The sequence below is a fragment of the Arachis stenosperma genome, chromosome 7 (assembly GCF_014773155.1).
Source record: "Arachis stenosperma cultivar V10309 chromosome 7, arast.V10309.gnm1.PFL2, whole genome shotgun sequence".
NCBI lineage: Eukaryota > Viridiplantae > Streptophyta > Magnoliopsida > Fabales > Fabaceae > Arachis > Arachis stenosperma.
Window position 1 is genome coordinate 5,383,298 of NC_080383.1, and position 23,881 is coordinate 5,407,178.

General features: G+C 30.7%; 5 protein-coding genes and 1 non-coding gene across 7 annotated transcripts; 4 read left to right on the forward strand and 2 right to left on the reverse strand.

Annotated features, from left to right (window-relative positions):
- Window positions 1–6,280: 6,280 nt before the first annotated feature.
- On the forward strand, window positions 6,281–11,283 carry LOC130941713 (protein CLT3, chloroplastic-like). Of its 2 annotated transcripts, none has more exons than XR_009070693.1 (10): window positions 6,281–6,973; window positions 7,522–7,667; window positions 7,930–7,967; window positions 8,235–8,350; window positions 8,585–8,684; window positions 8,776–8,811; window positions 9,059–9,109; window positions 9,220–9,348; window positions 9,975–10,100; window positions 10,570–10,682. XR_009070693.1 is itself a non-coding variant. In XM_057870289.1 (10 exons), exons 1-10 carry the CDS (start codon window positions 6,504–6,506, stop codon window positions 10,734–10,736), a joined length of 1,374 nt encoding a protein of 457 aa, XP_057726272.1. In that variant the 5' UTR covers window positions 6,290–6,503; the 3' UTR covers window positions 10,737–11,283. The 2 variants fall into 2 exon arrangements, 1 of the variants encoding a protein (XP_057726272.1); XM_057870289.1 differs by having other exon boundaries at window positions 6,290–6,973; window positions 9,225–9,348; window positions 10,570–11,283.
- Window positions 11,284–12,532: 1,249 nt separating this feature from the next.
- LOC130940659 (rhodanese-like/PpiC domain-containing protein 12, chloroplastic) lies at window positions 12,533–15,288 on the forward strand. Its single transcript, XM_057868866.1, has 8 exons — window positions 12,533–12,916; window positions 13,014–13,130; window positions 13,266–13,357; window positions 13,866–13,966; window positions 14,086–14,196; window positions 14,364–14,472; window positions 14,891–14,941; window positions 15,071–15,288. Exons 1-8 carry the CDS (start codon window positions 12,661–12,663, stop codon window positions 15,149–15,151), a joined length of 918 nt encoding a protein of 305 aa, XP_057724849.1. The 5' UTR covers window positions 12,533–12,660; the 3' UTR covers window positions 15,152–15,288.
- Window positions 15,289–15,382: 94 nt separating this feature from the next.
- On the reverse strand, window positions 15,383–15,454 carry TRNAP-AGG (transfer RNA proline (anticodon AGG)). Its single transcript has one exon. It is a non-coding gene; the product is annotated as a tRNA-Pro (tRNA).
- Window positions 15,455–16,842: 1,388 nt separating this feature from the next.
- Window positions 16,843–19,186, forward strand: LOC130939146 (calcium-dependent protein kinase 17-like). The gene is made up of 9 exons (XM_057867244.1): window positions 16,843–16,912; window positions 16,967–17,536; window positions 17,713–17,856; window positions 17,953–18,105; window positions 18,177–18,292; window positions 18,397–18,564; window positions 18,662–18,789; window positions 18,879–18,978; window positions 19,085–19,186. The coding sequence occupies exons 1-9, from the start codon at window positions 16,843–16,845 to the stop codon at window positions 19,184–19,186; spliced, it is 1,551 nt and encodes a 516-aa protein (XP_057723227.1).
- Window positions 19,187–20,072: 886 nt separating this feature from the next.
- LOC130939147 (splicing factor 3B subunit 6-like protein) lies at window positions 20,073–20,854 on the reverse strand. The gene has a single exon (XM_057867245.1). It carries the CDS (start codon window positions 20,771–20,773, stop codon window positions 20,399–20,401), a length of 375 nt encoding a protein of 124 aa, XP_057723228.1. The 5' UTR covers window positions 20,774–20,854; the 3' UTR covers window positions 20,073–20,398.
- Window positions 20,855–22,591: 1,737 nt separating this feature from the next.
- Window positions 22,592–23,847, forward strand: LOC130939265 (uncharacterized). The gene is made up of 3 exons (XM_057867384.1): window positions 22,592–22,606; window positions 22,977–23,261; window positions 23,785–23,847. The coding sequence occupies exons 1-3, from the start codon at window positions 22,592–22,594 to the stop codon at window positions 23,845–23,847; spliced, it is 363 nt and encodes a 120-aa protein (XP_057723367.1).
- The last annotated feature ends 34 nt before the right edge of the window (window positions 23,848–23,881 follow it).

The window sequence follows — 23,881 nt, forward strand, 5'->3', positions numbered from 1 at the left end:
ATTTAAGCAACTGAACATCTGAACTTATACACCTAAATACTGAGGAAGCTTTACGATGAAATGCTTTATTAGTTTATTTATTTTTTATTTTATTTTATTTTATTTTATTTTTTGTTCATGGTATTCTTTAATTCGATAGGTTAAAAATTAATCAAGCTTTATGTAAGAGTCTATCACTAGTCAATTAATTATTACAACATAGAATAAGATTCAAACTTCAGACGTTTATTTATTTATTTATTTTTGGTTTACATTTATTTATTTATTTTGACAGGATTTGTTGGTTGCTTATCCTTTTCTTCTTGATTTTGGGCTTGATTTACAATTTTGGGCTCCTTTGCTCTATTACATTCAACAAAAACTTGCATGATCTTGTTTTCTCTAATACCAAAAAAAAAAATTAAAATTGTCCTTTTTTCTTAAGTTTTATGGGTATAACCAACATACTACGTTGTATAAGAGGTTATTGTATGAGCACAATTGCACAAGTTTAATCAAATTAGTGGAACTCACAAGCATATTTTTTAAATAATTATTTTGGATAACTTCTCCTTAAAATTTTGGTATGATATTTTATTTTCTTATTTATGTGTGGTGTGGGCTAAACTATATGAAAAATATTGATATCAGAATAAACACAAATATTCTGAAAAATGATTTTTGTATTTTCTTAGGAAATATCTATTTGTATATTTATAGACATAAATTCTTGCTTTTATATTTTCTTTTTTATCTTTTGAATTTTTCTTGATAAACGCATGGAAACTTTAACTTAAAAAAATACGGAAAATTGACATTTTTAAAAAAGAAAACTTTGTCATATGTCAATTATGATGTACATATAATGTATGACTCTTTGCCTTATCCAAACACCATTGAATATAGCAATTTTCTTATACTAGGATCACTCAAAATATGGATTTTATATTTAGATATATTGATAAATAAAAGGTTGTCAATATCTTTCAATACTTCAATAATTGCAATGCAATGCGTACAATATTCTCTTGTCATTAAGGTAAGATTTTGGAAATTAATGGATCACGGAGAAAGGAAATTTTCACAATTTTTTTTTTTTTAATAGAGAAGGATCATCACCACTAATTCAAGGCGTGAGATATTAGAACTGAATACGAATAAAAATAAACTGATGGTAGACATTAAATTTGGAAGAACAATATAATATATATATATATATATATATATATATATATATATATATATATATAATTTGATGCATAAGAATGTAAAAAATTTTCTACAAATATCCAATTAAATTTATATGTTTAGATAATATTTTAAATAATAAATTTTAATACGGTTATTTATTTATATAAAATTCTTTTACATTAATAAACAATAATAATAACAAAATTTTATTCTATTAAATTAAATAGAGTTGATTATATAAATTAAATAATACTATTAAATTTTATCATGTATCGTCTCTAGGCGAAAACAAAATTCATATAATATATATTATATTTATTTTTCACTTTTTACTTCCAAAAAATAATTGCGTGTAGAATCCGATGGCACTTGTCAATTTGAAATTTTCCTATCTTCTCTTAATATAATTTGTAACAAATCGATGGTAAGCATAAGAGATATACTGATCAAATATATTAAAAATATTTATCAGAATTTTTATATTAATTAAATATCGACTAAAATTATTAAAACTACTTACTCAAAATTTTCTGTTAGTCAATAAAATAGTAATATTTTAATTTAAATTTAACTATTTTTTTTGTAAATTTATTGATGTATTTTATTATAAAGCATATAAATATTATTTTATAGTAACAAACACTAAAATAAAAGACATCAAATTTGTCTTTGCTAGTTGTGGTCAACAACATCGGTCGCATCAAATCTGTATCTGTGGTTGGTTGACTATGGCAAGGATAACTTATATTAAGCTAAGATATAATTTGTGTTCATAAAATTTTTAAAAACTATTTTTTGTCTTTAATTTAATTATTCATATTACAAATTAAATTAAATACTAAAAATATTACATAAAAAATGTATAGAAGAAAATTAGAAAAATATATTTTACTCTTACATAAAAATATAAACTAATAATTATTAAATAATATTTGAATTTTTATATATTAGATAGTAATTATAATTACAGAAAATTTTGACATTACTTAAAAAATATAACAAAACTTAAAGATGACTTTTTATTACTGCTTTAACTGATAAATGACTAAAATGCTAGCAAATAATTTTTTTTCCTTCTATATATTGAAGTGCCTTCTAAAAATAATTAAATCCTACAGTAATTACAATAATTATGATATCTTAAAAATATTATTAAAATTAAAATAATATTTTTATTATTAAATAATATATTTCAAAAAATATTATTAAAATATAAAAAAATTCATTTTAATTTTTATAATATTTATATAATCACTGTAACTATTATAGACATACTGGAAGTCATCACCACATATAATTTAAGAGCATACCACAAAGAGGGGTTGTGGTAGTTGATTCCAATTTTTCATTCTGTGTTTGTTTTATTCCCCATTTTTTAAAATCTTTTAATGACAAGTTGAAGCAATAACGATGCGGCTATGTCATGTGTTGTGTACGAAGGAGAATGATATAAACTTTTGGGAGAGCAAAAACTGAAGCTGCTTAAAAGTGCTAAAGCCGAAAGATCATAATCAAGTGTGTGTGGACCAGTTGAACAACCACACCATGTGATAAAAAAAATCAGATTAAAAAAATTTAAAAAACTATAAATTATATTGTGGTTTCATAGCCCCTATGGTATTTTTATAATTATATTAAATATATATTAAAATTAATCACTAAAATTAATTATTAGTATAAAATATATATTAAAATATAAAATATATATTAAAAATGAGTTAAATAACAAATATATTTACGAATTAAAATTTTATTTAAAAATTTGTCACTAACTAATAATTTATTGCATGCATAATGTGGGATTCAAACTCTTAATACTTATTTAAGTAGATTAATAAACTAATTAAAGTAGACTAATAAACTAATCATTAGACCAATTCAATTTAGTTCATGATAATGATTAGTTTTAGTAACTAATTTTAGTATATACATAATATTTTTAGAGTAATTCTCCACATTCAAGTAATTTTGCATCTAAATTCATTCAAGTGATTTGAGTTACGTATTTCTTTTTCCGTTTTTGCCCCTTCTTCTTCTCCTCCAATCCTCCTCCTCCTCCTCTTCCTTCTCCTTTTTTATTATTTTCCAATTTCGTTACCGTCGTCATCAACAACACTTCTTTCTCCTCTTCCTCCTCCTCCTTCTATTATATTGGAATTTCACATCCTTCCTTTTCATCATTCTCCTCCTCCTCCATCATCATCATCGTCGTCATCATCATTGTTATTGTCTTCTTCTAATACGTATAATGGAAAATATTTGATTCATTTGGTATTATATAATAATAATTTCGTTTTGATCATATTTATGGTTCATTCGAGATGCAAGTGTTTCTAAATTTAAATTTATATAATGAACCATTTTTGGTTCATTTGGTATTATATAATTATTTCGTTTTGATAATATTTTCGGTTTATTCGATCACCACATAGAATTAGAATTAATAAAGATGTTAGTAAAATGTTGGTATTGTTAGTAATGACGATAATAATGATGGAAAAGAAAGAAGAAAAGGAACAGAGGAGAAAATAAAAAAATTTTAAATAAAAAAGAAATAAGAGGAAAGGGAGGAGGAGAGATGGATGTGGTGGCCGGTATGGTAGTGGTGACAATGACCATAATAAAAAAAGAGATGAAAAAAAAAAAGAGAAGAAGAAAAAATAGATAAAAGAATAGAAAGAAGAAGAAGACAAAATATCGCAACGTAAATCAAATAACTTAATTGTTTGATTGTATAAATTGCTTGAATATGTAGTAGAATCCATATTTTTAATAACAATATTAAGCTTATATATTTATTAAACTAAATCTAGTGTGATTGAGCTATTTGATGTAATATATACTATATCTTAACTAATATTTAATTTGTGTATAACTATTTTAACTATTAGTGCAATGGCAGCCATTAAAATATTTCAACTCTATGCAAATAATTTGTGAGTTGCATGATGACCATTCCTTTGGAATCATTGCATGTGACTCAAGCTTTATGAGTTGGAAATAAATTAATAAGGGTTTCGTGCACTTTTGGAGGAAAACCTGAGGTGAACCAACAAGAAGTCAATTTCAATTTGGAATTCTTTTGTTCTTGGAATATTCTATTAAACTTGATCATATCCTTAATAAAATAATTGACTGAGTGCCCTTTTTCACAATAGAATATAGAATAATAAGCAGTGTTATCAAACACGACTTGTTATATATGCAGGTAAGGAATTTGAATTACTACACACCTTACACCGATTTTGAATCTTGATATTTCAATTGTATTATTGTCTTTTAAATTAAGCTAAAATATATTTTTTATTAAAATTTATCAAAAGTTTAAAATAAAATATTTTATTTTAATTTTGTTTCTGAACTTTTTTATTTGTATTAAATTTATTCTTAACAGTTAAATTTTTTAAAAATTTAAGATTAATACAATAATAATATATGACAATTATGTCTGATTTATTTATATTAAAAATTATTTTAAAAAATTTATTGCTGAATTAATTTTAAATTTGAAAAAAAAAATAGACACCAAAAATATATTTGATATAATTCTAAAATTTTTGAAACAAAATAAAAATAAAATAAAATCTAAAAATATTTTTAAAATTTTTGACCAACTTTAAAAATAAAAAATATATTTTATCCTTTAAATTAATATCCGAGCATTATTATAATGGTCTTTCTATCTTTTGCTAACAATGACTTAAAGAAATAGAATAATGAGTTAGCACTCTAATACTATACTAGATACTGCAACGATTATATGATATGATAAGCTTTAAATTGTCATATTAAATAATTATTGTAGTATTCAACATAGCATTAGAATACCTGTTCTTTATTTTATTTGCTGATTTATTGTCGAAAAAAAAAAGTCAAAAGACCACTACTGTAATATTCAAAGTTCAATTTAAAAAAAAAATAATAATGCAATTAGAATCTCAATTAACAAATTAATGCAAAACGTGAATAAGAAAGACATTTTGAGAATTTAGTGGAATTTGAATACAAAATCTCATTACAATAACTCGTATTAAATTAAGGCATGTAGCACATTAACTGAATCTAAGATTGTTTGTATATGATAAATTTCATGAAACATATATATATATATATATAGAACAAATAAATAAGAAGATTTATTTCCAAAACAGAATAGACAAGAAGAAATAGAAGTTGATAATTATGTGTGCGTGTGTGTGGTTGATAATTTAACACAAAAATAATATACAAAGATGTGAACAAATTTGATGTCCAAATATAAGTGGCTACTTAGTGTATGTATTTATGCAAACATAATAGCTAATACCAAAATAGATTATGATAAATATGGTAGTTAATTATATATGTCAAATTATTTAATATTTTTTATTAAATTCAATAAAAAATTCAATTTTTTAATTAATATTAGTTAGTTAATTTTTTATTATTAATTTTAAATGTTAAAATTTTAAATTGAAATCTTAAAATTTTTAAGAAAGAATTTTATAGTAACACTTGACTAATATTAATTTTTGAAAAATTAGTTTTAAAAAATTAAATAAATAAGTCCATGATTTTTAACTTGAAGACAAATAAAATCTTGATTAATTAAAAATATAAAAATATGTTTTATCTTTTACAAAATATATAAAAACAAATATGTCTCTTAAAAAAATTCAAATATTTCGAATTTAGAAAATTAAAAAATATTTTTATATTTTTAATTAATTAATAATTTATTTTTTAATTAAAAATTTAAAAACTTATGTATTGTTTTCTTGTTATATACTTCTTTTAATAAAATATCCAAAAATAATTAATAGCTAAATTAATCACGAATTTAAATAGTATTTAAAAATATGACCAATAGAAATTTTGTATAACCCAAATTTGTTATAAGTTTAGAAATGTTAGTCACATACTCACATGGAAATATGGAATATAACCAATTTTTTCCCCCAAAATTAAATTGAAGCCAATGCTTTCACACTCATACATTAACATTACAATAGACATGAATAAATCAGTTTCGATTGATGTAATGGTTAATTCACTAATTTATTTGAGTAAATATAAAAAATTTAAATTTTATTTTGTGTATATAATAATTTATTTCCATAAACTTTGAAATTGAAATCTAATTTGCTATGGATTAGTTTCGTAGGCAAACAAAAAAAACATTACGTAGCGCATTCAATCATTGATCATTGATCTTACAACATTAACCTTATTTATATAAATTCATAACAATGCTTCCTTATAATTAATTCATTCATTCATTCATTTCATCATTTTCATTCTCTTTTCTCCTATTTAATTTCTTTAACAAATCCTTCAAAATTAACCGCCAAATTATGGAGCCATTTTGCCGCCGATTGTCTGGCGGCGGCGCCACCACCTCCGCCGCTGGAATTCAACTTCGGCGGCCGAGGCAGGAGCCTGGAATTACCGCAGTACGCTACAATTACAATTACGATCCTCTCCGGAAGCGGAGGTCGATCACGTTGAGATTTCCAATGCGGTTGGTGGCGGCGGCGTCGGAGGTGAGGTCCACGCGCCGAGGTGGCGCGTGGGAGAGATCCGAAGAGGTAGCGGGAAGAGAGAAGGCAGCGGGTCCGTGTTCATATGCCGTGGAGGATGATACGGCGGTGGCAGCAGCAGCTGCTACATCAAGGGTGGGCTTAGGGCGGGGAACGGCGGTGGAAGTGGCGGTGGCGGTGGCGGCGACGGTGGTAACCGGAGTGGGGAACAGGGTGCTGTATAAGCTGGCGTTGGTTCCTCTGAAACAGTACCCTTTCTTCTTAGCTCAGCTTGCCACCTTTGGGTAACTCAACTAACTAACTACATTAATGGAAAAGTCAGGTGTAATCTACCTCATGTGAATTTGATAACCGAGAGTTGTTAGATAATTTGATCAATTTGACTAAATTTTTATTTAACTCTCAGCTATCAACTTTAAGTAAAGTCGATTGCACCCGAGTTAATATAAATACTAAATTGTCTTTTAACAAATAAATTTTAGTAATTTGTACGTGCAAATTCTGAAAAATGTGATATAAATTGTATTGATTTATGTGTGCAAATATATGTAGAAATTATATATTTTTTTGTGTATAAAATCTTTATAAATATATATGTAAATTATTACTAATTAAGTACTAGTAAAAAAAAATGATAATATTTACTGGTTATGTAATATTATTCTTTGTAACTGAGTTGTTTCATCTACTTTTGATAAATATTTAGTATTTTAATATGTATTTTATACAAGTGATTCTTATTTTTTATGAAAGCGTAATAATATGGTTAAATCTTATTTCATTTCATATGAATCATGAAAAATAAAAAATGTGTTAATTGTTATAATTTCAGATATGTAATAGTGTATTTTAGCATAATGTATATCCGGCAACATGCTGGTATTGTTACTGAAGAGATGCTGAGTATGCCAAAAGCCCCTTATGTTCTCATTGGTATTTTAGAGGCTCTTGCTGCTGCCACTGGCATGGCTGCGGCCGGTAATTTTCTACTTTCTATCCTTGGTGATAATTGAATGGATATTGTCACTTTTATTTTGATAATAATGCTATTCTTATATTTTTCCGTATTATCCAAAAATGTAATATAAAAAATATATATAAGGCATGAAGTGACATTATAAAAAAGTGGCAATATCCTCACTCCCATAATAAACAATCATCTTTCAGAATTTTTTTTTTTGGTATAAATCATCTTTCTGAATTTTATTTGCTAACTTGTGGTGTTTGTTTCTTGCACCAGCAATTCTCTCCGGAGCATCAATTCCAATTTTGTCTCAGGTAACTCACTTATCTACTCTGTTTTCCACAATGAGGTCCTTTTGGTTTAAAATGGACTCATATATTCCACAAAGTGCTATAGTCCTTTGTCATTTATTTTTTGTTAAGAGTGGTATAATCCTTTCTAAAAATGGATAGGAGTTGAGTTGAGTATTTACTCGAATTAAAATTGGGTGCTTAAGTACCAACTAAGTCTCTGTTAAGTTCATATCTATATACATGCTGCATAGGTTTCAGTTTGCTAATTTGGCCTATATTTTGTTGCAGAGTTTTCTTGTGTGGCAAATTCTTCTGTCAATTATTTTTCTTGGGAGAAGATATAAACTCAGCCAACTATTTGGATGCTTTCTTGTAACCATTGGCGTAATTGTTACTGTAGCAAGGTTAGTGTGTGTTAAGTTTAGGAGGCCACATGTTAATGGAAAAGTGACAGTAAAAAAGAAACAAAAGGGAGCAACTTCTAAAACAAATTCTAAGTAGCACTCTTACAAGTGAATTGACTATGAATATAGCTGATTATGACATTATAATTACATATGATTGGCACAAACTAAACTGTCTAAAGCCTTGTGTTTCTATGCATATGTTTTTTATTTTTTATTTTTTTACTGCTGTAGTGGATCAAGTGCTGGGAATTCATTAAAAGAAGGTGGTGTATTTTGGAGCCTTCTGATGATAGTTTCATTCTTTCTCCAAGCAGCTGATACAGTTCTCAAGGTTATTGTCATTTATGATGTTTATCTCCTTTTCCTTGGTTTCAAATTATTAATTTCTCTATCTTAATGCTTGGAATTTTCATACTTTGTAGGAAATTATCTTTCTGGATGCAAACCGAAAACTGAAGGTTTGTATATTTTTATGAAAAATGTTGTTTACTTGTAGTCAAAATTTCATTTCAGTTTTTATCTTAAACAATATATATTAATTTGTTCTAATACTCTGAAACTTGCAATCCGTAAGATGCATCTTTTGCTAAACCGTTCAATTTACTTATTTATAACTGTCATTTTTCTTTTTTCTACATTTGTTCCCCCTCTGAAAGGTAAATATACTAATCAGCATTATCTAACATTATCTGAATTCTGAAACAGTGTGGCTCTGTGGACCTATTTGTTGTAAACTCATATGGATCTGCTTTTCAAGTAAGCACTCTGAAGTTTTCTTAGAAATTGTTTTCAGCTTTTCATTTGCAATAAAAGTGCATACAGTGCAAATATAAAATGGATGGCTAAATGCATGAAAATGTGTTTAGTGTAGGCACTATTCATATGCCTTCTCCTCCCCTTCCTTTCAAAACTATGGGGCATACCCTTCAGTCAACTACCAACCTACCTTAAAGATGGTGCAGCCTGCTTCTTGAATATTGGTACATTATCAAGTGGTAAGCTCTACTTCATTATTTTCTATCCATAGTTCATGATTTCAGTTTGGCTTTGTGATTGTTCTAGTATAGAAAATACAGAAATATTTAGAGATATAAACTTGTTCGGAGAGTTGACAAAAGATATTTCTATTAGATTTTCTTCATCTCTATTGTTTCGATGCCTCTGTAATCTGTATTTGTGCCATGAAACAATTACCAAACATGGATTATGAGTTAGTTTGGTGTCCACTTGTATCATGGGATGAACTTTTCAAGGATAAGCTCTATATGGAAAAAAGAATACCAATATATGAACCTTAGATGGGATATGTGCCAATTCACATATCCGTCACCGTTAGATGAGATATGAACCTTACTGTCTACACTCAATTCAATGGTGAATGATATGTGAGTCAGCATGTGTTGCACACATCATTTTTATAAACAACACAATGCGAAAAGCAAATGCGTATTGGCACTTGCAAGAGGTAGACTTTAAAAAGGTTATACCAGATTACTAGCTTCTGTAAGATTTCAAGAATTGCAATTGTCACTTCAAAGGGAGGGCTAAGTCTAAAATCTTTAAAACTTTAGCTCTTATCTTTGGTAATTCTTGAGATAACGAAGGCCTTTTCTGGTTCCAGGATGTGATGGTGCCCCTCTGCTACCTATGCTGTTTATTATTGTTAACATGGGATTCAATATTGCATTGCTTCATCTCCTCAAGATCTCTTCAGCTGTTGTATCTTGTCTGGCTTCCACATTTTCAGGTCTGTCATTTGTTTCCATCAACTATATATAGCTTCATTCATGTCTCTATTGAAATCATTTCTTTCCTTAGTTTGTGACTCTGCCTCATAATCAAACATATAAAGGGAGAGAAATTCTTAAATAAACTTTTCATAGTGAGAAATTATTAGATGACCATGAAATGAACACTAAGCCAAAAATTGAATTGTGCTTGTATCAAATAATGGAATAAGTATTTCATCATTGAGTTTGTTATGAAGTTATACTTTTATCTAAAATGTCACTTTGTTATTACATAGAGCATAATCCACCTGCTATTTCATGAACATCTAATAATTTTATTCATAGTTTAACACTGATGTACTAAACTATGAATAAAAGAAAGGAAACCACTACCAATTTATATGAACTAATCATGCAAGGTAATGTGGGAGTTATGAGATATACATAACATAACTCGTGCAATTTGCAATTTGTGTTGTGTGGCAGTTCCAATATCAATCTATGTGTTCACTCTGCCATTGCCATACCTTGGGGTTGGATCATCTCTTCCAACAGGCTTTGTAGCTGGGGCCATCATTCTAGTTTTGGGGTTACTTTTTTATGCATGGACCCCTTCAAATGCTTCCTCACCGAATGATGTATGTTGCAATTAGTTGACATTTCAATGAAGATGGTACACTACTACAAGAAACAATTCATGATCCAATTTGTTCCATGATGGATATAAGAAGAAGAAAGCAAAATATTGTTGTTGTTATATTAATTTTAGTTTCAATTTTTAGTGAATTGCAAATTTGCATTTTTTGATGAGCTAGGCTCAAAGGGGGTATAAAGAAAGAAGAAATAGAAGATGTCTCAAGTTGAATATTTTGTGTAAGGTAGGAAAACAGAATAATGTTTTTTTGCCATGGAAAAAAGGGGCCAAGACTAAGATATTGAAGTGCTACAAAGAGTTCCAAGATCTTGTTCTTTTACAAAGTATGGCATAGTCTAATTTATCTAGCAGCCAATCTCATTTCAGTGTGATAAGATTTTATCAGTTTTTCTTATTGCTACCATTGACCTAATCATAAGAACACAAGGGTAGTGTGTGGAATGGCACACTGAACACTAAATAGGCACAGAAGTGAACTTAAGGAAATTTTCCAATTGGATCCTTTAACCGTTTAATAAGTTGAGTTGATAAGTTTATGAGCCAAACTGAAATTCTCTTGTTTGGATTTTTAACTACTAATACATGTCATGATATCATGCGGCTAATTTTTTTTAAGATGAAAAAAATATCGGTATTTTTGTTGAAAATGAGATTATTTGGTGTAATTACGTGTGTGTAAGATGTGTGTTGAATATGCAAGATGCATATTAGACACGTGTCATCCTTCTGACAACACTTGAACACTTGTCAATATTCTAGCCAACATATAGTATGCATGTTGACACATTTTCTACACATTCATAATACTATAATACTTTAAATATCAATATTTAATCAAAATATCTTCATTTTTATATTAAAAATAATTTCTGATATCATGCACCATATTACTTTACTAAAATCAGAAAAATACCCTATTAAAAATATGTGTTAATGTGTCAAACTATATCACGTGTTAAAATATGTATAAAAAATAAAACTATGTTTTTATGCAATATTCTTGGAGTTTGTCCAACTTTTCAAATCAATTTTTTTAAAGAATATATAAGAATTTATACAAGTATTACTTACAAAGAGACATATATAATTATATATAAAGAAATTTCGATCATTTTATTGCTGCTTTTTTGTTTACAACTAGCTTCTAAATTTGACCTAAATCAACCAATTGATGAGTTTCAAGTTTCAACTATCTATCGTCCTAAATAGCAAAACCTTATCTTTACCTCTTTTAAGTTGATTGCTCCATAGTTAAGGGGCAACATACTTTCATTATAGACACGTGCTATGATTAGAACAAAAGGGTTTCTTTTTCCACTTTTTTAATTTTGTTTTCCATTTTTCTTAAGAAACTTGATTAAAATCATTTTCTTAACCTATGAAAATTATAAAAATATTATTTGTATATAAAAAATTAACTATTTTTTATTTATATAAAATATAAATTAAAAATAAATTAAATAATATATATACATAAATACATATACATAACATAACATTGTTGACTTTGTAATTAATCTTTTTATTCTTATCATTTTTTACAAAATTAAAATAATATTTGAATACTGCTAGGGAGCGTATAATGGACTAAATCCTTGGTTGAACATCTCATATCATAAATTTTGGGGTTCACCAAAAATCGAACTATTGAACTTTTCGAATTTAGAACTCTAATAAACTACTCATCCCAAAAGCATAACCTAATAAAATAATATAACATTAATAATCATATCTCTAATACTTTCTAAATCTTCATTGTATATATTGTACGTTTAAGTCATTGGTCACTTATACCTTCTCTTTTCGTCCAAACCTCTGTAGGGGAAGACATGAAGATGAGTAATTGAGTAAGTAGTTCTCTTGTTTTTCTCACTTTTTCAGTTTGAGTTTGATATTCCCAAAGGCTTAGAAATATCATAGCAATGTTGAGAGTTTCTGTGTTACGCTCTTCATTCCCAATAATACCCTTCTCTTCCTCTTCTTCTTCTTCTTCTTCTTCAACCTTCGCCTATTTCTCTTCTTCCTCTCCTCCTTCTTCTTCGTCTTCGTCTTCTTCTCTTAACAGAATTATCCACAGAACCTTCCATTCCCACTCTCCTTCCCTTCCCTTCACTCTCAAACACTTTCAACCTATGACAGCTCATCATCATCACCACCATCATCTTCCCAACGCTTCAGGTAACTAAAAGTTTCCTTTTTTATGCTTTGTTATGAATATGGAGGATACCCAACAAGTAAAAAATTCCTTTTTTTTTCTTCATTTTTATTTTGACAGCTTCATATGGCACTGGGATTGGTCCTGAAGGTAATAGAGAGATACTGGTGCAGCATTTGTTGGTCAAAGAAAATGACCAGAAGTTGCTCTTGGATCTTCAGCAGAGAATCTCTTCAGGTTTTGACTTAGACTATGAAACAAAGTTTCAATTTGTGTATGAATATGATAGGGTTTATATGTCAGTGAATAAATTGAGTTACTTTATATGATAGACTCTGTGACTCTGTATTGATTAATTGTTGTGTGTTTCAGGTGAAGATTTGAGTGATCTTGCTGTGGAATATTCAGTGTGTCCATCCAAAGAAGAAGGAGGAATGCTTGGATGGGTCAGAAAGGGGCAAATGGTATGCTAGTTTCTGGATTCAAGCTTGTTTTGGGGGGTTTTAATAAAGTATTTGTAGTATGCCTTTGCATATTGTCTACCTTTTTTACAAGGTTTTAAGGTTTCTATGAATCACTGCCTTATGTAAACCAAGCTTTTTTTCTCGGATGCAAGGTGATTTATTTACTCCTGATTCAGCTCCCTCTTGTTTGTCACCATCTCTTATATCAATTGTATCTGGATGCATTAGCCTAAAGATGTATCAAACAGTAACTGTGACCGGTGACGGATAAAAGTAAACAAATAAAGTATGTAGTTATTTCGGGTCGGTGAGATAAGGGTAAATGATCATATGTGTATTGTGTTTGTTCTTGCATTTTCCTTAACTTTGATAATCTGCCATTTGATTTGTAAAGGGAAGTAGATGAGGAGGGGATATAGTTTTTGAAATTTGAAGCAAATGTTTTTCGTTGGTTTTACTGCGATTATGTGATTGGATGATATATGTTGGACGGTGAAAAATGTGATAGGTTCCCGAGTTTGAGGAGGCTGCATTTGGTGCTCCTTTAAACAAAGTTGTAAGGTGTAAAACAAAATTTGGATGGCACCTGCTGCAAGTTTTATCTGAAAGGTATTTCAAGGATATGTTTCAAAATCAGATAATAAAGTATGCGAATTTAATGAAAAATACTGGTTTCTGATAAAGCCCTATGGTGATTAATGATGCAAGTATTCGGCTGGTGTTCTTAGGGAAGAATCGATACTCCAAGACATTCAACCTCAAGAGCTGCAAGTGAAAATGCAGGATCCCAACTTTCTGGAGGAGGCACAGTTAATCGATGTTCGAGAGCCTGATGAAGTGTATGCTCATGCTTTATTCAACAGTAGTTAGTTAATTGAGTTCAATATTAATGCTCTTTTGAGATTTCACAGCAAGGCATATACACTTTCATTTGAATATGTGGAGCATTCATTTACTATGCTTTGTTTATCATGGTAACTCATTTCGGTTCATGCATCTTAAACAGGGCCAAAGCATCTTTGCCGGGATTTAAGGTTCTTCCCCTCCGGCAGTTTGGGGTATGGGGTCCTGAAGTAGCTACCAATTTTGACCCTAACAAAGATACATATGTTATGGTAAGTACGAAAGATTGGTTTACCAAACTCTTAACAGTAATTCTGTAATTTTTATATTTTGAAATTGGATCGGTATGGATTATGGAAGATACATTCATGTCCTTCTTGCCACTTCCTGCTTTTGCCTAACTAGTTTGTAAGAATGAAGCTGGAATTCTTTGAATAAGTTCCTTCATTTAGAACTCTTTAAGTTTGAATTTCCAGAGGCCTTTCTATACAGATGTTTAAGAAAGCACCGGTATGACTATATCTTAATTCTAAATGAATTTATGCTGCATTTCGACCAGCGATAGTGTAGTCAGATTGGCTGCTTAGTGATCTTATTCCTGTGATGCAAATTATGATCATATTTGGATCTGATTTCAAATGCAACGCAGTATTCACTTCAATATTAAAATAACTTGAGTTCTGAATGCAGTGTCATCATGGCATGCGATCGCTACAGGTTGCCAAGTGGTTGCAGTCACAGGTAAAATGATATATGGCCTTATACATCGTGTGCTTGCGTGTGCGTGTGCGTGTGCGTATGTGCGTCTATATGTATATAGAAGAAACCTGGAAAAGAGTTATTGATTGTGATGATGTGTGAATGTTTCAGGGTTTTAGGAAAGTGTACAACATTTCTGGTGGAATTCATGCATATGCTGAGCAAGTTGATCCATCAGTCCCCACTTACTGATATAATCCTTTTCTTGAGATAGGATTTTAGCTGGAATTCTTTTCTTCTAATTGTTACTTTGTGAGGATATTCTGTTTTTGTGTTATACAAATACAATGTGACCTTTTTACCTATTATTAGAATTGTGATTCATTTTATTTTTGTCACAAATCATAGCTAATTAAGGAGAGGGTAAAATGTAGAAGAAATGTTTCAAAAAGGAAAAAGGAGAATAATGTGTTAAAAATTTTAGGGGCATTCCGAGAATTGAACTCGGGACCTCTCGCACCCTAAGCGAGAATCATACCACTAGACCAAATGCCCTTTTTGCTGTTATATACCCTTGTTACTTTTATATTTATATAATCAAATATTGATGTAAGAATATAATCATGTATACTATGCTCTTTTCGCTATCAAATATTCAAATAAAACAGCAACAATAAAACATTAAACGGATAAATATAAATATCACACCAACTTAACTTTTGCAAAAGAAATGTTATTTAGTCTCCAATGAATAAAGAAAAAGTATATGATATAAATAAGAAAAAATATCTACACGTGTGTATAACGTAGATGAATTATTTATCTTATACTTATCTTAGAAATACATATAATGTATAAATTTGGTTGAAAGCAAAAGGCTCCTTAACTATGCAATGCTTTAGTTGAGATTGTATTTTTGTCGAAAAGACAGTAAAATAATTAGTATTAATGATGAGTTTTTTTTTTCATCATTAATATTAATCATTTTATCAAAATTTTCCGACAAAAACCATCTCATGCATGCATTTCCAATATAAGATATAAGGCAAATAATCCATCCAATTATATTTATACACGTGGATGATTTTCTCTATCTATATTATAGACATTTCCAATGAACAAAAACACTAATATTGGTGTCTTTTACTCTATTATATGGATTTAGGTAAAAGGAGTAATACCAACATATGTATTCTTAGGATATGTGTTGAAAGACCCTAAAAATAATAATTGTTGATATTCTTTTATGCATATTTGGTACTTTACAAGTATATTAAAAATATAAGCAACTTAAACTTTTTAATAAAAAAATGATCCATTTTATACTTCCTTAAAATAAGTGCAACGCACTGGTAACAATTCAAGTTAAGATTATTGTTAGATCTTACAAACAGAAAACTAATATTAGTTGTTGCAAGTGAGAGTAATTAACACACTGTTAGAAACCAAGATCCTATGATATTTTTAACATACCAAACTCTAAACTTAAACTGTATTAGTTTCAATATTAAAACTGCATAAAATACCAAAAGGTATATCTGTTTAGTATTTGCTATTATCCTCCGAGAATTCCTCCACACCCTTGTTATGCAAAAATTATTGCATTAGAGACATATAGTTTATTGTAACATTTTTCTTTTCTTTTTTTATTGTAACAAAAAAAGTAACAAGAATTAATCACACTGTCAATTACCTTCCTCAAATCCACTCCATCATCATTCCAATCTGTAAATCATCAAACTGTCCTCATGTTTTTTTTAGGATTATTTTTATGCCTTCTCCCTTCTTCACTACTCTTTCTTCATCATCCTATTGTTTTTTTATCTTCTCCCAACACAAAAAATAGATATTCATTTTCATTATTACTATTATTATTCTTATTGTTATTCTCTTTTCCTCCACCACCATCACCACCACCTTGACCTTTATATCTTCCTTCATCCATGGGGAACTGTTGCTCTAGAGGCACTGAGGCCCCAGAGGAGAATTCTAATGCTAATGCCAATGCCAATGGTGGTGTTGACAAGAGGGAAGATGGAAGGCAAGACCCTGGCAGCAAGCAAGAAGGTGGAGGAGAGGCACAATCAAGGCCGGCCGCGCCTGCTAAGCCGACCAAACAAGGGCCGGTTGGTCCTGTCCTAGGAAGGCCAATGGAAGATGTTAAATCAATATATAGCATGGGCAAGGAGCTAGGTAGAGGACAATTTGGTGTGACACATTTGTGCACTCATAAGGTCACAGGGAAGCAATATGCTTGCAAGACCATAGCCAAGAGGAAGCTGTCTAACAAGGAGGATATCGAGGATGTTCGCCGAGAGGTTCAGATCATGCACCATCTCACAGGGCAGCCTAACATTGTGGAGCTCATTGGTGCCTATGAGGACAAACAGTCTGTTCACCTTGTCATGGAGTTGTGCGCCGGAGGCGAGCTCTTTGATCGGATCATTGCTAAGGGGCATTATACTGAGCGTGCCGCGGCTTCCTTGTTGAGAACCATTGTCCAAATTGTCCATACTTGCCATTCAATGGGAGTTATTCATAGAGATCTTAAGCCTGAGAATTTCCTTTTGTTGAATAAGGATGAGAATGCCCCCCTTAAGGCCACAGATTTTGGTCTCTCAGTTTTCTACAAGCAAGGTATCATTTAAGGAAAGAAGAAAATTAAGGGTGTGTTTCATTGTTTTCGGAATTTTGTGAAGAGAAAAGAGAAAACAGAAGGCGAAAACAGAAAACATGCTTCAGATGGTACAAGAAGCATGTTCTCAATAACTAGCTAATTTGTTTATTGTTGTTGTTGTTATTGTTTTTGACAGGAGAGGTATTTAAAGACATTGTTGGTAGTGCATATTACATTGCACCAGAGGTTTTGAAGAGGAAATATGGGCCAGAAGTTGATATATGGAGTGTTGGTGTAATGTTATACATTCTTCTATGTGGTGTTCCTCCATTTTGGGCAGGTTCATAATACATGGTTTATTTACATTATTTTATAGAGAATATGTATGGCTTGTTATATCTTGAAATAACTGAAATCAATATCTGGTTTTTGTCAGAATCTGAAAATGGGATATTCAATGCCATTCTAAGAGGCCACCTTGACTTTTCAAGTGATCCATGGCCCTCAATTTCACCAGCAGCAAAAGATCTTGTAAGAAAAATGTTGAATTCTGATCCCAAACAAAGGATAACAGCCTACCAAGTTCTCAGTAAGTATTTAGTTGCTTGAATTGCTTGAATTCATGTATGATAATTACTCAGATTCTCATCTTTGAAACAGACCATCCATGGATCAAGGAGGATGGAGAAGCACCGGATAAACCACTCGACAACGCTGTCCTGAATAGGCTCAAACAATTCAGAGCAATGAACCAATTCAAGAAAGTTGCTCTAAGGGTGATAATCACCTTATTCAAGCTTATGCTTCATCTGCATGAAGCATGAAGTTGTCTAAATTTTCATGAACATGGGACTAATAAATTTTCAATATGGATATATAGGTTATTGCTGGTTGCTTATCAGAGGAAGAAATCATGGGACTGAAGCAGATGTTCAAGGGGATGGACACCGACAACAGTGGAACCATTACAATTGAAGAACTCAAGCAAGGAATGGCAAAACAAGGGACTAAGTTGTCAGAACAAGAACTTCAGCAATTAATGGAAGCTGTAAGTTAAACCTTACCTTCAAAAAGCTTGTGTCCTAATGAAGCATCTATGTTATGATTACCTAAACAGATTTCCTTTCTCTTTTGCAAAATTTCAGGCAGATGCAGATGGTAATGGACTAATAGATTACGACGAGTTCATCGCGGCAACAATGCACATGAACAGAATGAACAGAGAAGAACACCTTTATACAGCATTCCAATACTTTGACAAAGATAACAGCGGGTAAGTGGGGCAAATTAACAATATTGAAGATAACTAATTTGGTGTAGTTAAAAGGGTTGTTTTAATCTCATTACTTTGGCATAAATCAGGTACATCACTGTTGAAGAACTAGAACAAGCTCTTAAAGAGTTTAACATGCATGACGGAAGAGACATCTCGGAAATCATCCAAGAAGTTGATTCTGATAATGTAAGACCTGTACTGAATGAATGAATTAACTGTTAATTTAGCAACTCATGTTTAGATGAGTCTTGATTCAAGAGGAAATAATGACGAAAATCGCATGTTTGTGCAGGACGGCCGCATTAACTATGATGAGTTTGCAGCAATGATGAGTAAGGGACACCCAGAAGCCATAATGACCCGGAAAAGGTGTTCGGTATCTTCGCTGTACTAGCTGGGGGGACTCGGCAAAAATTGTTAAACCAGAATCACTTGAGCCCTGCAGGTGCTAAAACTGGCATTAGAAAGATGAATATGATATATGATATGATATAGGTTGAGGAATGATGGGTCAATGTGGAAACAAGCAAAATAGGTTGGGGTGGGGGGTTTACAACAAACATTTGAAAAATGTGAACATATCTATAATAGGTGATTTGACTGGGGGTGGTTTCCTATTTTTTATTTGTTTCTTTGTTTCCTCCGAAAATCTGTAACAATTCTCTGTTGTATCAATTTAGGAATAAAGTTGAAAGTGTGTTTATTTGTATATTAATTTCTATGTATCCATAGTGTTCATGTGCCCTGTTAGCTTCATATATTTGAAGTTTTGAACCACTTCATTACTTCTCAATTCAGATGGTATTATAACTACTTATTTAATGGCAGATCCTTACCTAATCAATTTCTTAGCATCAAAATTTGAACTGTTTCATTCATGCAGCAATGCTACCTCAAATCTTAAACCATCATCTTATCCACTTCATCAATCAATTTGTTGAGCCTAATCAAAATCCATACCATCATAAAGAGACTCGTGCTTGAAGAATCATCAAGTTGCAAGTTGAAAAAGTAATCATTAGCAGCTAATCTTTCCAAATTTTCATAACCATAGCTAACCTCATCGTCTTCATGAAAATGCAATCTCAAATGTACATGGTTTCTCATGTAGCTCAATAATATAGATATCTCCAAATGTTCAACTTCCAAGTTTCGAGTAAATTCGAATTCTGAATTATGATTTTGTTATAAAAATAATATATTTATGCCTCTTAATTAAAAGCTGAAAAGAGTAGCTTCTGTTAAGAACAATCTCTTTTTAGAGTTCATGCAAGCCAACAAGGGTAAAACTTAAATTTTATTTATTTATTTATTTACATAATCATTGGTACCCAGTAGCTTTGAAAATTGACAGACAGCAAACTTAGAACTTTCGATTCAAAATCTAAGGACGCATAGTATCACACAGGGAGTCAATTTTTCAAATTCAAGAACCCTAAAAACCCTTTTTTTTTCTTGCTCTCCAAATTCAGATTAATTTTGCACAATTAACACATGTATATTGCAGATACCTCATAATTTCAATTTCTATTCCAACAACATAGTCACAATCGTATGCAATTTCCTCAACAACAATAACAACAGAAACCCTAGAAAATTTTCTCCCCTACTTATCTTTGGTGGAGACACCGTATTTCTCCTGCATCTTCGTAATCTCATCCTCCTTCTTCTTCTGATCGAACTTCTTGCTCATCTTCGCTTGCTGGTAATACAGAACAATAAGGTACCGATTCGCAACGTTGAAACCGGAGAGGTGGTCGACGGCGGTCTTGGCGTCGTAGATATCCTCGTAGACGACGAAGGCGGTGCCGCGAGTGTCCTTGTTGGTGCCAATTCGGATCTGGCGAATGGCGCCGTATTTTCCGAAGATGTCGTACATCTCTTCGCTGGTGATATTGAAAGGTAGGTTTCGGACGTAGAGGACGCGGTTCACTTCCGGCGGAAGACGGGTGTTACCCTTCCGGAGACTTATGGCTGCCATGGCTTTCTCAGGGTTTCTACGATTGTGGGGGTTTGGATGCTCGGAAAGTGAAGGAAAATAGAGTCTCGAATTTTCTCGGGAAAATTGTTGTTTTGGGGCAGGTGGTGGATTTATATTGTGACTTCTTTTGGGGTTTTTGTTGGTCTTGTTTTCTGGGTTGGGCTAAAAGCCTCAAAAAAAAAAAAAAAAAACCCTTCCAAACAGAGTCATTGAGTTGGGTTGGTCAAGGGGTTAGCTCACTTAAATAAGTATTAATGTTCTAATCCAGTCTTGTACATGCAACAACCCATTGGCCAACCACAAACCCTTGAATGAAGCTCAGTACTGTGCCAGATTAGTCCTTGACTTGACAAAATTCAGATCCGCAACAGATTAGTCCTTAAAACTATTTACATTGATAATGCATCAAAATTAAATTCAATTGGATTAGTCTAGTGGTTAATTCACTCGTTTGCTTCAACTAGTATCGGACGGTTTGAATTTTGCCTTATGCATACAATAACTTAATGGCTATTGACAACCCTTAAATGAAATTCTGAATAGATTAGTCCTTGGATTATCAAAAAGATATTAGCTAAAAATAAATTATTATTAATTAATGGTGTAGTTAGATTATTTTCAAATAACAATATTATAATTTATAAGAGTGCATGCGTGCCAAGATTGTAATTCAATTCAATTTCAGAACTTTTCCTTTTAGATATAGAACAGATTTTGTCACTATATTTGATAGTAGATATTGGATTCATATGAAACAAAATTAGTTGAATTTTACTAATTCAACTTTTTTTTATATGATTCATCCTAATGTATCTCTTATTATGTTTCTGAAATTGTTGAAGTGTATGGTTCATAGTTTGATTGTTATACAGTGGTATTATAAAAGAATCTTATAGTGAATGTTTCTGTAACCTTTTTTTTAATTAAAGATGTATAAAAAATAAATAAGTCGAAGAAATCAAATCAAACCCATTCAATAATTGCAACAATGTTTACGCTTTATGCTTTATAATACGAGTTTAATTTTGATACACTAGATATAAATAGTTTTATTCAGTAGACCAATTAATTTAGTTTATTAAACATGTACATTCTTATATTTTATTTATCAAAGGAAAAAAATGAATGAACAAAATTGTAGTATCTGAGATGAACTATGATGATAATTGAATGACAACACAAAAATTTTACAATAATTTTTTGTTTCTCTAGGAATTACAAAAGAAAGAGTCAATGATATTATAATTTTGACATCCATGTTGAATTAAAAAAGAAGTCAAACACATTCCAGAAATTAGTTTGGCAGGTAAGTTGTTTCAAGTTTTAATAAGATAAGAAAAATGAGAATTCTTTTGGTGCAAAATTAGTGTATAGATAGATATCTTGTATTCTACGGCATAGAATAGAACCACCATATCTACCTCAAATTTAGGAAGTTTTATTCTAATTTTGATACAAAGCTAAGAACAGAAGGATAAAACACTTAAGTGGACAACCACAAAATTTTTTGCACTACTTTTACTCTTATCAAAGATTTCATACATCAACAAACAAATCCTTCAATCATGCTGAGCCCTCCATCATGAAGCTATGAATTTGATATAAATATGAAAAATACTTAGCATAACAAATTCAATTTTTTTAGTCTTAGTTTCCCAATAGTTCAAAACTTCAAATACACCACCCTTCCAAAACCTTCAAATTAGAGGCATAAAAAAAACTATTGATGAAGTTTCTAACACATAAATTTATACAATTATAGTTGCAGCTCGGTCCCTGTCTCTCCCTCTCTATTCAAAAAGGGTCTTCATTTTAGCCATGGAACGAAAGGAGGTAACCTTAAAAAAACAAACATGATCTTTCCGGCCATGGCACGAACAAGAGGCGAAGCCTCGCCGTCTTTGAAGTTTTACAATTAGTTCTTTTATTTTTTATCTTTTACTTTTAAAAAAAAAAAATTGTCCCTATTAATATTAATATGTAACATAATGGTTATAGAATGAGCAAAGAAATATTATGATACATTGGAAGATTTGAATCCTTGATCTTGTAATGGTTAATGTGCGTTGATCAAGGGGTGTATTAACCAATACAAGTTCAAGATTGATCTTCCAATTAAAACAAAAACTATGCCATTATGTTAATGATGATGATGGTAATAATGATTAGTGACTTATGATGCTATTGAATTGTGTTTGCATAGCAGAAGAAGGCTCCTTCTTCAGTGAGTTCTGTGCCTCAATTTGGAGGGTGGGATCAGAGGGATCCAGGATCTACAAACTATTCAATGGTTTTTGCTCAAGCACGTGCAAACAAGAAGAGTATGAAGAATGATTTGACTGAATCAATTAAGCGTGCAAGCCTTGGGAGTGATGAAGAGTTTCTTAATGCTAATGCTAATGCTAATCATGCTCAAGGAAAATCTCATGCTAATGCTAATGCTATTGTTAATGTTAATCATGCTCATCAAGATGAACCTCTTGGCATGGTGAGACTTTCTTTCTTATTAGTAGTTCTTATGCAATTCTAGATCTTTATTTCGAAGTTTTTGAATCTTTTATAGTTTAATGTATTCTTGGTATGCTTTGATATGCTCCACTTAGTTATGGTCCATACACCCCTTGATCAACGCGCATGGATCATTACTAAATGGAGCTATCTAAAGCAAGTTTTAAGTCGTTCGTTATATCAATGTAATTGATATTGTAAAAACAGTATTGCAACTACAATTACGATTTTGAATTGTAATCCAAAACCACATAACATCAACCCTAATGACATGAAATGTTAGTATAATTAAAACATCACTCTATTAAAAAAATTTGAAAAATAACCAACCAATCCTAGGACAATGTCATAGAAGCCAAATGGGCTGAGGTAAGAACTATTAAAACATACTATAAGATTTCTGTTTCAAATAACATGGAAGATGAAGGAGAATTGACTTCAATGGAGATAGGTGAAAAACAAATTTCTAATTCCCATGTTGTGTATTATCTCATTCATTGCAGGGGAGGAGAAGGATCCCAACCTTCATAGATTGCTGTATTAGGCCACGATATGTGATAGAATAATCATAAAGCCACTCCTTGAATTTTCAAAATCAAG

What these genes read in the sequence shown, in the direction of transcription:
- LOC130939147 (XM_057867245.1), bottom strand. Translation starts at nt 20,773, where the DNA reads ATGGCAGCCATAAGTCTCCGGAAGGGTAACACCCGTCTTCCGCCGGAA.
- LOC130941713 (XM_057870289.1), top strand. Translation starts at nt 6,504, where the DNA reads ATGGAGCCATTTTGCCGCCGATTGTCTGGCGGCGGCGCCACCACCTCC. An exon ending in CAGCTGATACAGTTCTCAAG is followed by an intron (nt 8,685 to 8,775) that starts GTTATTGTCATT and finishes CATACTTTGTAG; the next exon opens with GAAATTATCTTTCTGGATGC. An exon ending in CATATGGATCTGCTTTTCAA is followed by an intron (nt 9,110 to 9,224) that starts GTAAGCACTCTG and finishes TGTTTAGTGTAG; the next exon opens with GCACTATTCATATGCCTTCT.
- LOC130940659 (XM_057868866.1), top strand. Translation starts at nt 12,661, where the DNA reads ATGTTGAGAGTTTCTGTGTTACGCTCTTCATTCCCAATAATACCCTTC. An exon ending in CTGCAAGTTTTATCTGAAAG is followed by an intron (nt 13,967 to 14,085) that starts GTATTTCAAGGA and finishes TGGTGTTCTTAG; the next exon opens with GGAAGAATCGATACTCCAAG. An exon ending in GTTCGAGAGCCTGATGAAGT is followed by an intron (nt 14,197 to 14,363) that starts GTATGCTCATGC and finishes CATCTTAAACAG; the next exon opens with GGCCAAAGCATCTTTGCCGG.
- LOC130939146 (XM_057867244.1), top strand. Translation starts at nt 16,843, where the DNA reads ATGGGGAACTGTTGCTCTAGAGGCACTGAGGCCCCAGAGGAGAATTCT. An exon ending in CTCAGTTTTCTACAAGCAAG is followed by an intron (nt 17,537 to 17,712) that starts GTATCATTTAAG and finishes TGTTTTTGACAG; the next exon opens with GAGAGGTATTTAAAGACATT. An exon ending in TTCAGCAATTAATGGAAGCT is followed by an intron (nt 18,565 to 18,661) that starts GTAAGTTAAACC and finishes GCAAAATTTCAG; the next exon opens with GCAGATGCAGATGGTAATGG.
- LOC130939265 (XM_057867384.1), top strand. An exon ending in AAGATGAACCTCTTGGCATG is followed by an intron (nt 23,262 to 23,784) that starts GTGAGACTTTCT and finishes CATTCATTGCAG; the next exon opens with GGGAGGAGAAGGATCCCAAC.